The 12,753-nt window shown below is 46.1% G+C and overlaps 1 protein-coding gene across 1 annotated transcript; it reads left to right on the top strand.

Annotated features, from left to right (window-relative positions):
* Positions 1–352: 352 nt before the first annotated feature.
* Positions 353–11,007, top strand: YWHAH (tyrosine 3-monooxygenase/tryptophan 5-monooxygenase activation protein eta). Its single transcript, XM_066260060.1, has 2 exons — positions 353–623; positions 9,555–11,007. Exons 1-2 carry the CDS (start codon positions 537–539, stop codon positions 10,206–10,208), a joined length of 741 nt encoding a protein of 246 aa, XP_066116157.1. The 5' UTR covers positions 353–536; the 3' UTR covers positions 10,209–11,007.
* Positions 11,008–12,753: the final 1,746 nt, after the last annotated feature.

Genomic DNA, 12,753 nt, shown 5'->3' with positions numbered 1-12,753 from the left:
CTTTCCTGGGCGGGGTTGTGCCAGGGCGCTGCCACCACCGCGCCCCCTCCTCTAGCCCCAAGTCGCCAGTCCCCACCCCACACTCCCCACTCCCACCTCCACCTCTGCGGCGGTAAAATGCAGCACCCGCAGGCCGCATGCGCGGATCTGGGCGGAGCCACGGCGACAGCTATTTATAGTAGGTGACGTCACCTTGAAATAGACCGTTAGGACCGGCCCGCCCTCCCTACCCTCCACTCCCGCCGCTCCTCACCGCCCTCTTCGGCCGCTCCCACTGCGCAGGCGTTCTTTAGTTCTCGCATCCTCCCCCCCAGCACGGCCGCCTCTCCTCCCTCGGCGGCGTCCGCGGCGCGAGCCACTGCGCGCGGGGCGAGCTAGCGAGAGGGCGCGAGCGTAGGCGCTGTCTGTAGCCTGAGCGTTGGGCCGGCCGGCGAGCCAGTGCGCGTGCGCGGCGGCGGCCTCCTCGGCGACAGGGGAGTGGACCGGCGGGCGAGCGAGCGGTGCGCGGCGCGAAGCGAGGCCGAGCCACGGACGACATGGGTGACCGGGAGCAGCTGCTGCAGCGGGCGCGGCTGGCCGAGCAGGCGGAGCGCTACGACGACATGGCCTCCGCCATGAAGGCGGTGAGCGCGCCGGGAGCCCGGGCGGCCCGCCGGGGGGCCCGACGTAGGGGAGGGATGGGCGGCCTGGCGGCGTCTCCCTCCTGGCCCGGGCGACCTCGCGACCCCGCGGGGCGCGGCCGCCTGCCCGTGGCCCGTGCTTCCTGAGTTCGCCGGGCGCCCCGCCATTTCCTGCGGCCGGACCCGGGTGGGGTCTCCGGGGAGGGAGTCGTTCGGGGTCGCGCATGCAGCCCTGCTGGGACGGGCGGGTGACGGTATCCCCTGCGGGCGGGCGGGCGAGAGCCTCCGCATCTTATCTCGGAGCCCTTCCTGGGGGAGGGAGCCCCGAGGAAACGTGAGGCAGACACATTCCTTCTTCCAGCGCATTCTTCCAGACCTGGGACTCACTCCCTTCCTGTCTTCCTCCATACCCCAACTTGTAATAAAGAATCACCTAGTTAGTCGTGCCCTGTTTCTCTTGGTTTTTGCTGCCACGAACTGAGGTCTGTAATACCAGTCTGTTTTGCTCTGCTCGCCCGAATCGTGCTCATCGCATCTTCCCACGTTCGGGGTCTGGCTTTGTGTGCAAAGACCCCTATCCTGCAGTCTGGGCGTGGACACGGGCGGGAAGGCGGCGGGCGTGGGGCCCCACAGCCAGGTTCGAGTCTGCGCTCATCTGCCTGGAGATTAAAATGCGGCGTGACTTCTAAGCCAGTGTGCCTTTGCATTCCCGAGACCCTCACAGATCCATTCTGCAGCCTGATTTCCGGTGGAGGAGACCGGGGCCAGCCACACCCTGGCAAGTGGCAGTGGATTAGACACCACCTGCGTTTCTGAGAGTTCCGGTTATCCTGTTACTGTCCCTGTTTCTTAACCTCTTTTTACATTTTCTTGAAATACACATTACTTCTCTCTGCCTCAAGGTCACTCAGTGGTGGAGCTACAACTTCGACCATCGACATACCTATGTTCATTTCTTGTATGACCTCCTAAGACCTGGGAGGATCCGTCTCGGCCCCACCATAGACCTAAAAATTCTGAGACTGGGGGACGGGACCCCAAAATCTGCATTTTAACCAGCTCTCATGACAAATTTTAGGGGGCTTAAGTTTTAGAATTACTTCTCAGGGTTATACCCATTTGCCCTTTTGCTAGCCTTGTCTACAAATCCCGAGGTGTCATAGCATTTCATAATTATTTGAAAAGCTTTTTTAAAGGCTTTTGATATTAATATCATATGAAGTATGTTGTTGAGGTCAATGTTTAGGATTATCCAGGATTATCCAGGTAAGAAAAATACTTGAAGAGTTGTGTTTCCTGTGGTGTTCTTATAACACTTGTGTTTGGAAACCACCAGTATCACCACAGCCCATTTGTTGATTCAGTGGGTGACATGGCATGGTGTTGTGGATTAGATAGGAGTTTTCATCCAAATCAGGGACAATCTAGGTTTAGTACTGAAGTCTAGGCAATTCTGGAGGCCCTCTTTAGGAAAAAAAAAAAAGGTAAAATATATTAATTTGGAAGTTTTCAGAAACAGAACTGTGGGACCTGGTTTCCTTGGAAGAGGTCATGAGCTTTAATTTCTTTGTGATGAAGCCACTTCTGTCCACACAGCAATCATACTTGAGCGAGCATCTTCTCTGCGGTAACTGAGTGGGATTAGGCAGGATGCGTCTTCTCTGAACATTATAGTGAGGCCCTTGCTCACCCTGTGAATGTTAGGATCCCTTTGGGGAACGAAGGGATGAGGATTGAAGAAAGGTGAATTGAGGTTAAAGGAGAATGACTAGAAGGTATGTTCCGGAAACCTGAGGCAACCTAAAATGGGAAGTAAGGGAAGAATTGGGAGATGTAACCAGAATAAAAAAAATACAGTGTGGGGAGAGAAGAAAATGGCTTTTTGTACTTTATATGCAGGCTTGAAAAAAATGCGTTCCTGTAGCCACTTTTGTGGTTTTTCACTGAGGCTTTTAAGGTAGTAGCATTTTGCAAACTAATGGATTCCTCCATGTGTTGGGAATCTGATGTCTGTATCTGAAATAAGCCATCCAGCATTGAAAACTGAGTCCCAACTATAATCCTGTCATCTCAGAATTGTGATAAACCACTTCCTCAAGGTAACTCCTGTTAAAAAATAAGAACTTTTTTTGGTCAATATGCCTGTTTCTTCTATTAAAAAATTCCCTTGTCATCTAAATTAATGGAATATATTTAATAGAAAAGACTTGGCAGGGGTTAGTTGGAAACCTAAGTTGATATTTGTACGCTGAATTCTTAATGTGATTGAGAAGACTCAGTCTTCATTTTATTAACATTACAGTCCTTAAGAGCTTTTGGAAAAAGGGAATTCTAGTAACCCTCTGGATTTATGTGAGTTTTCTTTGGGGCATGTAAGTAGACTGCATTAAGGAGGACGGAGCAGCATACCTGAGGGAAGGGGTGTTCTGATGCCATCATTCTGTGACCTTGAAATGTACAGCTCGGCTTTGGGACCACTGCAGTGTAAAACTAGTAATGTTGGTGTTACTGTCCAGTTGGTTTTCAGTCTTCATTCTTCTAACTTGTTTTCTTTTTTCCTTTATAATCTAAACTGTCACCTAATAATAATGCCCGCTGGTAATGATTGGTGTTTTTTTTTTGTTTTTTGTTTTGTTTGTTTGTTTGTTTTTTACAGAGGCAGAGATAGACAGGGACAGACAGACAGGAACGGAGAGAGATGAGAAGCATCAATCATCAGTTTCTCATTGCGCGTTGCGACTTCTTAGTTGTTCATTGATTGCTTTCTCACATGTGCCTTGACCGTGGGCCTTCAGCAGACCGAGTAACCCCCTGCTGGAGCCAGCGACCGTGGGTCCAAGCTGGTGAGCTCTTTGCTCAAGCCAGATGAGCCCATGCTCAAGCTGGTGACCTCGGGGTCTCGAACCTGGGTCTTTTTGTATCCCAGTCCGACGCTCTATCCACTGCGCCACCACCTGGTCAGGCGATTGGTGTTTTTTATGTTACCAGCGTCACCTGGAGGACTGTGTTGGTAAGCTATAAGAAAAATCTTGCGTATTGTAATCAGTGGTGTTGTCTCACCTCAGGTGAGATCAGTAGTTCCCTGCCTCACTCCATAATCTGAAGAGGCAAGAAATGTTTCTGAGGTGAAATAGAAGCATATCTTTAAGCTCTGCTCCTCTCATCTCTTTAGTAGTTTACATAGACTATAATAGTGGGAAGAAACTTTGAAAGATTCTGGAACTCCAAGTCTTAGAACTAACAGAGGTTGGACAGAAATACATCTGAAGGACTTGTATATGTATAGAAATCTTAAATGCGGGAAACAAATGCAGTTTCAGGAAACGGCAATCGGAGAGGAAGAGGCACTTGGCCCGGCCAGTGGCAAAGGGCTCTTATTCCAACAGCTGTGAGATTATGGGAAGTGGGGAAATGAGCAGGTGGTGTGTAAAAGGAAAGCACGGCCGGGTGCCGTGGCTGAGACAGAACCTGTGTTGCAGAGTATAAAGCTAAAGATGATTTTGAGGTGTACCAAACTGTGGTTGGTGTGAAACCTTAAAGCCACATTGGTACTGCAGTCTGAAATATATGTGTAAACTAGTGAGTCCTGTTTTCCACTAACCAGTCATTTAAAATGTAATTATCGTTTGTCCTCTATTGTCTGGGGAAGATGGCTCTGGATTCTTATAATAGTCTGAATTAAAAGGCACTTTAGATGGAGAGCAGTTCACAGATTTGCTGTACTGACGTGAGAGTTGTGGTTCCTGTCTGCGTTTGGGGTTCCTGAATTATCCTCAGAAGAGTCCTCACAATCTAGGAACCCACCACTGCCTTAAAGAAACCAGAAATATGTTTACTCCCTTTTGTCTGGAATTTTATATTAGTGGTAGACTGCATTTTCCTGAAATATGGTTTGGAAGTGGGTGCACCAGATGTGTTTTCCATGTTACAATTCATCAAGTTTGTGGATTGTTTATCATTTGATTTATTAGGTGCTCAGTAAATGGTAGCTGTTATTTCCGGGTATATATGTACATTGTCATTCAGTCTTTATAACCAGTCCGAATGGAAACTGTTATTAACTCTATTTTACAAATGAAATTTAGAGCTTAATTTTCTCATGGTCAAGTTGTAAAGCCAGGATTTGAACTCTTAAATTTAGAGCTCTCACTTTAACCACTGTATGGTAGTGCCCTGTGAGGCTAAGGAATATTTCTAGTATACATTCTGGTATATTAGCTGTTGTCATCATTGGTGACTAAATTCTAAACCTTTTATACCAACCAGTTGACTTACTGAACACAAGTTCATCTATTAGATTTGTTATTTTTGCCAAGTTTGATTAAAAACAGAATCTGCCTGACCTGTGGTGGCACAGTGGATAAAGCATTGACCTGGAAATGCTGAGGCCGCCAGTTCGAAACCCTGGGCTTGCCTGGTCAAGGCACATATGGGAGTTGATGCTTCCAGCTCCTCCCCCCTTCTCTCTCTCTGTCTCTCTCTCTCCTCTCTCTCCCTCTCTGTCTCTCTCTCCTCTCTAAAAATGAATAAATAAAAAAAAAATTAAAAAACAAACAAACAAACAAAAAACAGAATCTACTAAGAGATCTTAGCAGCAGTAGAGGAGCATAAAAGGCAAAATCTCACATCTGGATTTTGCTTATTCTCTTGAAGACCAAGATTTTTTTTTTTTTTTTTTTTTAGCTTAAGTGAAATATTAATGGACTTTGAGTTCCTGCTATGAATTAAGTGCCAGGACTATGTTAAATTATACTTGTATTTTAAGAAACTGTGTGATATATCCTTGGCACCCATTGCTTTTTTATATTGCTTTTCGTATATTTTATAAGCCCATAGACTCCCCAAAACTTCAGTGTTTAGGTTGTTGGTAAAACTACTGGTGTCTGAGTTGAGGCTGCCTGGTTTCTGCCCCCCTCCTTGCTGCCATGGCGTTCTCCTCTTTGGTGGTGGGTTTTGGCACTTTCCTGTGCTCAGAACCTGCCACAGCTTCTGAAGCCTTCAGTCCTGGTGCCTCCAGGGTCAGTAGCATGCAGTAATGCCATTCAGATGGGGTTGTATTGAACTCTTGCCAATGTCTACAAAATGCCCAGTTATGTCAAGAGCAAGACACAGGCAGTCTCTTAGTGATACAAGGGTAGCTGTTTGACTAATACTAAGCTTAGAGTGGACATTAATTACCTGAACTCATCTGCTCTGAGTTTGCAGTTGAGGCTGGTGGCTTTATAGACCCACAGCCTCACCCTGCAATGACAGGGTGTGGGTCTTGCCGGGCCTGGGCCAAATGGTGACTGATGGTGATTTGCCAGCTTGGAACCAGGCAGAATCCTCACTTTCAGGGTTTTGACTTGATAAAGAGTCAAGCAGAATAGCTTTCATCCCTCTAGCTCACTTTATTTTTTTCCTGTAGCTCACTTAAAAAAATGCACAGATGTACAGGGTTCTGCCAAAGAAGCTTAAAGATTTTCTGATGTGGTTACGTTTACCTAATTGTTTAGGAAAATCATTTTCTTCTGTTAGAAACTCTAATGTCAAAAACAAGCTTGTTGGTAGTGTGTGCGTAACTAAAAAGGGGGAATGGTAAAAAAAATGGTGGGATGGTAGTGTGTGGGGTGTAGCTGTTGGGGAGAAGGAGCAACCCCAGCTGTGGTCCGGCAGATCAGGGGTGGCATTTTTGTTTGCTCAGAATTATTTTCGAGGCTAAATATTTCCCAGAATAAGAACTTTTAAGTTTTCCCAAATAGTCCCTGTGCTATTTTTGGCAGTGGATCTATTTTTACTCACAAACGCAGAGTTTATTGCCTTGTGAGTTAGTGGGAGGGGGCCCTCAGGGATTTTTGAGTAAGCGAGTAGTGTCTCAGAAGATAAATGAACTCATAGTCGACCAGGTTATTTGTAGAATGCTGTGTAGTGTTGAAGCAGAGAGAATGGGCGAAGTGCCTGCCCCAGGGTAGCCCAAGGCTGTGTGGTAAGGATCAAGGACATGTGTGTCCTTAAAGGAAATGGAAAGGAGGGCCTTTATAAATGGGAAGGGTTCATCAATTTAAGGTTTTAGGAGGAGTGTAAGCAGGATTAAATGCAGAGAAAGCCAGGAGAAGGCAGAGAGGCTGTGAGCAGAGGTGGGGAAGCCCCTTATGGATGGAGTTGCCACATGAAGACAGTGCCCCAAGTGGCTCCACGAGGGGACTGTGTTGACACTGACATTAAAGTGAAAAGAAGGTCGAGAACTATTGTCTAGGTCTCTTCTGTCTTGAACATTTTTGTCTTGTCTTCATGTTCCTAATTAGAAACCATTTGGAAGTTTATGATTATAGAGATGCAGTAAATCATCTCCATAGAAACTCCAGATGATCATCTTGGTGGTTTAGTAGTACAGTGTGGTTGGGACCAGGAGTTTGTGCTTTCCTTTCCATTACACTGCATTGTCTTCCAGTGTCCACTTCTCTTAGTGTAGGACCAAGCTTTTCTTTAGATCTCCTGGCTCCAGGACTTTGGAATTGGAAGTGTTGGGAACTGGGGCTAACAAGTGTTAATGAAGGTTATTTGCAAAAAATATCACCAGTCAATATTGGCTATGAATTTGTTACGCTTTAAGGAGCCATCGGATTTCCATTCGACCAGGTTATAAAACTACCTTCATTCCATAAGTTTCCTTTTGCTCAATTAACTAAGTTGTAACCCCAGGAGTATTAAAAAGTACTATATTTAAATGAATCCAGTTAGGCCCTGGCTGGAGTTCTAAGAACAATGCTTGCTTAGTGATGTTAGTCACCCTCAGCTGATGCTGATAGTGATTCATTTAGACTGGCAGGCAACCAGATGATTGTTACATAAACACTAATACTTCTAGTAAATTATTTTTTTTGTGGAGGTGTATTCTTTCTATTGTCCAGTAGCCTTTTTTGGCAGTTTATTCCTGATGAAGAGAGGGAATTCCTAAAACCTACAGATACACTCAAATTTCGTTTACTGTTGCCTGACCTGTGGTGGCACAGTGGATGAAATGTCAACTTGGAACACTGAGGTCACCAGTTCGAAACCCTGAGCTTGCCTGGTCAAGGCACATATGGGAGTTGATGCTTTCTGCTCTTCTCCCCTTCTCTCTCTCTCTCCTCTCTAAAATGAGTAAATAAAATCTTTTTTTTTTTTTTTGTATTTTTTCTGAAGCTGGAAATGGGGAGAGACAGTCAGACAGACTCCCACATGCGCCTGACCGGGATACACCCGGCACGCCCCTGTGGGCGAGGCTCTGCCCACCAGGGGGCGATGCTCTGCCCCTCCGGGCGTCGCTCTGAGGAGACCAGAGCCACTCTAGTGCCTGGGGCAGAGGCCAAGGAGCCATCCCCAGCGCCCGGGCCATCTTTGCTCCAATGGAACCTTGGCTGCGGGAGGGGAAGAGAGAGAGAGGAAGAGGGGGGTGGTGGTGGAGAAGCAAATGGGCGCTTCTCCTATGTGCCCTGGCCGGGAATCGAACCCAGGTCCCCCGCACGCCAGGCAGATGCTCTACTGCTGAGCCAACCGGCCAGGGCCAATAAATAAAATCTTAAAAAAAAAAAAAATTTGTTTACTGTTAATAGTGTCAACCTAATGCCCCACCCCTTTCATTGCTGCTCAGGAACAATGGCAAGTTAGTAGCTTTGCTGGGGCCCAGACCAAGGTTTTCTGATTCCAAGTTTGTATTAGTTTCCTAGTGCTTTCCCCCAAAGTACCACAAATTGGGTAGCTTAAAGCAACAGAAATTTATTATCACAATTTGGAAGGCTAGGAGTCCAAAAATTGAGGTGTTCTCTGAAGGCTTCAGGGGAAAATCCTCTCTTGCCTCTGTCCTTGCTTCTGGTGGTTTCTGGTAATCCTTGGTGTTCCTGGGCTTGTAGACACATCACTCTAGTCTCTGCCTCCATCATCATAAGGTGTTTTCTGTGTGTGTGTCCAAGTCTCCTTTCCTTATAAGGACACCAGTCATTGGATTTAGGATCCACCCTAATGCAGTGTGACTTCACCTTAACTGATTACATCAGCAAAGGCCTCATTTCCAAATAAGGTCACATAACCAGGAACTGGGGGGTTAGAGACTTTGCATAATTTTTTGTAGGACACAATTTAATAACAAAGTTCAGTGCTCTTCCTACCAATGACAAAGCTGGCTCTCTTGGAAGTGACATTATGGAGAAAAAAGTAATGGAAGTTATAGCTTGTGACATTTAACATTTCCATTGAAAATAATTGGTGCTTCCATCCTTGATGGCCAGTCAGGGTTTCCCATCAGTAGGTCAGATTCAAACCCACTGCTGTGTAGCTGTATTTCCTTTCAGCAGAGGCCTGGACGCTTGACTGTTACTGATGTATCCGTTTTGGCTTAGAGGAGGACTGGGTGGACTAGTGGGATTCCACATGTAACCACAAGCTGAAACTCTGGCCACTAGATCTGTGGAGCTCTTAACTAATAATATGGATTTGAGGGAGGTTTCATTGGTTCTTTCTAGAATATAAACTAGAAGTAGAATCTGGAACAGACTTCTAGTCTGTAATTTTTGAACATTTGATAAAGGAATCACATGGTCTTATTGTTGAGTGCATCGTTTGCAAAATAGCTGAACCTTTGGGGCTTTCCCACCCATCATTATATACTATCACCTCACAACCTTTCCACAGTTACCTGTACCACCTCTATACCTCTGCCAAGATGACGGCAGCATCTTATAAGGCCTGAATTATTAATGTCTCAAAGCTTTTATCATTGAACATTTTGAGTTTCAAGTATTTATTTCTTCAGTTAGACTACAGTCTTACCTTCAGAGAGGATCCATGTTTCATTGGTTTTTCTCCCGAATGGCTTGTCCATAAATTGTTTTTGAGAAAGATTGTTGACTAGGTGGAAGGGATTTCTTTCCAAGGTTTTCAGACTTGGATTTCAGTGTTGTATCTGGCATTTTTCAGGTGACGGAGCTCAATGAACCTCTCTCCAATGAAGATCGAAACCTCCTCTCAGTGGCCTACAAGAATGTGGTTGGTGCCAGGCGATCTTCTTGGAGAGTCATCAGCAGCATTGAGCAGAAAACCATGGCTGATGGAAATGAAAAGAAGCTGGAGAAAGTGAAAGCTTACCGGGAGAAGATTGAGAAGGAGCTGGAAACAGTGTGCAATGATGTCTTGGCTCTGCTCGACAAGTTTCTCATCAAGAACTGCAATGATTTCCAGTATGAAAGCAAGGTATTTTACCTGAAAATGAAAGGCGATTACTACCGCTACTTGGCAGAAGTAGCTTCCGGGGAGAAGAAAAACAGTGTGGTTGAAGCTTCTGAGGCGGCCTACAAGGAAGCCTTTGAAATCAGCAAAGAGCACATGCAGCCGACGCACCCCATCAGGCTGGGCCTGGCCCTCAACTTCTCCGTGTTCTACTACGAGATCCAGAATGCACCGGAGCAGGCCTGCCTCTTAGCCAAACAAGCCTTTGATGATGCCATAGCTGAGCTGGACACACTAAACGAGGATTCCTATAAGGACTCCACGCTTATCATGCAGTTGCTGCGAGACAACCTCACCCTCTGGACGAGCGACCAGCAGGATGAAGAAGCAGGAGAAGGCAACTGAAGAGCCTTCAGGTCCCTGGCCCTTCCTTCACCCGCCACCCCCATCATCCCTGATTCTTCCTTGCTACAATCACTAAATATCTAGTGCTAAACCTATCTGTATTGGCAGCATAGCTATTCAGATCTGCTCCCCTGCCCCCTGGGAAGCAGTTTCAGATGGGCATTGCTGGATCGATGGTTGCTTTGAGCCCACAGGAGCTTTCTTTTTGAATTGTGCAGACAAGTGCGTTCTGAATGAGGCATTTTACTCTGCCTGTTGATAGTTGTGAAATTCATAGGAAAGCAATGGGGAAGTTTAGAAAGGAGAATTAGCCAAAACAGGCTACTCTGATATTTAAATGATCCATTTAAAATGAGCTGATAGTGTTTTGTTAATAAGCAGTACATCTTGTGCATGCAAAATGAATTCACCCCTCCCACCTCTTTCTTCAGCTAATGGAAAACTGTTAAGGGAAGCTGATAGAAGAGAACACTTGCTCCTTTCCATCAGCTTTATAATAAACTGTTAACGTGAGGTTTCAATAGCGCCTTGTTTTGCCTCTTTAAATTATGATGTGCACAAACCTTCTTTTCAATTCAATGCATCTAAAGTTTTGATACCTGTAACTTTTTTTTTTTTGGTTGAGATTGTTTAAGAATCATGGATTTATTTTTTGTAACTCTTTGGCTCTTGTCCTTGTGTATCCTGACAGCGCTGTGTGTGTCAGCCCATGTCAATCAAGATGGGTAATCATTGAAATGCCAGACTTCTAAATTCAATGTTTTGGAATTCAGTGGATAAATAAATGCTGCTTTGGGGATCTCTGTAGGCGTGTAGTCTTCATTTCCCCTCCTCTCAAGGAGCTATATGACGGGTCACCATTTTGAATCCTGGTTTGAGTCTCAAACATGGAGGCATTTTTCATACAGTAAGTTTTCTTACCCTCTGATTCCATTACACATGTTGTAAGATACACATAAGACTCGCATTTAAAATAGTTTCCTGGCCCTGGCTGGTTGGCTCAGTGGTAGAGCATTGGCCTGGCGTGCAGGAGTCCCGGGTTCGATTCCCAGCCAGGGCACACAGGAGAAGCGCCCATCTGCTTCTCCACCCCTCCCCCTCTCCTTCCTCTCTGTCTCTCTCTTCCCCTCCTGCAGCTGAGGCTCCATTGGAGCAAAGTTGGCCTGGGTGCTGAGGATGGCTCCATGGCCTCTGCCTCAGGCGCTAGAATGGCTCTGGTTGCAACAGAGCAACGCCCCAGATGGGCAGAGCATCGCCCCTGGTGGGCATGCCGGGTGGATCCCGGTAGGGCGCATGCGGGAGTCTGTCTGCCTCCCGTTGCCAACTTCAGAAAAATACACACACAAAATAATTTCCTGTGAACCTAGCCAACACAACTTCTCTTATCCACTCTTTGTGATAACTGGTGTTTGTTAGGGAACTGAGCAGATCGTGGTGCAGTTGATAGAATGTCGGACTGGGATGCGGAAGGTTCCAAGTTCAAGACCTTGAGGTTGCCAGCTTGAGCACGGGCTCATCTGGCTTGAGCAAAAAGCTCACTGGCTTGGACCCAAGGTTGCTGGCTTGAGCAAAAGGGGTTCCTCGGTCTGCTGAAGGCCCGCGTTCAAGGCACATATGAGAAAGCAATCAATGAACAATTAAGGTGTCGCAACGAAAAACTGATGATTGTTGCTTCTCATCTCTCTTTGTTCCTATCTGTCTGTCCTTATCTATCCCTCTCTCTGACTCTCTCTCTGTCCCTGTAAAAAAAAAAGATTCTGTCTTCATAGTACAGCACTTGTGAAAGGTCAGGCCTGTGTTTTACTTGGGAGAGGAGGCTCTTCAACCCACCCTACTGGATTGCTGGTTGATATTTAACACTCTGAGTAGGCACTAAGCTTATTCATGTGCTCAAATTTTCTTAATATTCTTTCTGTATTAGATGTAATAAAATTAATTTGGGGTACAACCAAGAACTCTGAAATAATCTTTACTGATTAATGTTAAGAAAGCTTTTAATTTATTTTTTTTGAGAGGGTTGGCGAAGAATTGACTTATTCCACTTAGTTGTGCCATGATTGCTTCTCATATGTGCTTGGCTGGAGCTTGAACTGGTGACCTCAGGAATAAAGCTGGTGCCCTAAGGATCGAGCCAGTGACCCTGGCGTTTATTCATTTTAGAGAGGAGAGAAGGAGGAGAGAGAGAAGAGGGAAGGAGCAGGAAACATCAACTCCCCTATGTGCTTTGACCAGGTAATCTCAGAGTTTTTAACTGGCGACCTCAGCATTCCAGGTCGATGCTTTATCCACTGCGCCACCACAGGTCAGGCGTGACCCTGGCATTGAACTAGCAACCTCAGTGCTCTAGGACTCGGCTCTATCCACTGCACCACCGGCCAGGACACTTGATTGAGTATTCTTTAAAGTAGAAAAACAAACCTCGATCTGAGTTTAAAAAGAAAAAGGCCTAGCCCCTTACACACGCTCCCTGTTTGCGGTGTCCTAAGGCTCCGCTTGCTGCCCAGCGTCAAAGTTGGAGTACTTGATGACTCCAGCCCCTCATCAC

Source organism: Saccopteryx bilineata, chromosome 2, assembly GCF_036850765.1.
Source record: "Saccopteryx bilineata isolate mSacBil1 chromosome 2, mSacBil1_pri_phased_curated, whole genome shotgun sequence".
Taxonomy (NCBI): domain Eukaryota; kingdom Metazoa; phylum Chordata; class Mammalia; order Chiroptera; family Emballonuridae; genus Saccopteryx; species Saccopteryx bilineata.
This window is presented reverse-complemented; position numbering and strand designations above follow the sequence as displayed.

Coding starts and splice junctions, on each gene's coding strand:
- YWHAH (XM_066260060.1), top strand. CDS start 537: ATGGGTGACCGGGAGCAGCTGCTGCAGCGGGCGCGGCTGGCCGAGCAG. Junction 624..9,554: donor TGGCCTCCGCCATGAAGGCG/GTGAGCGCGCCG, acceptor GGCATTTTTCAG/GTGACGGAGCTCAATGAACC.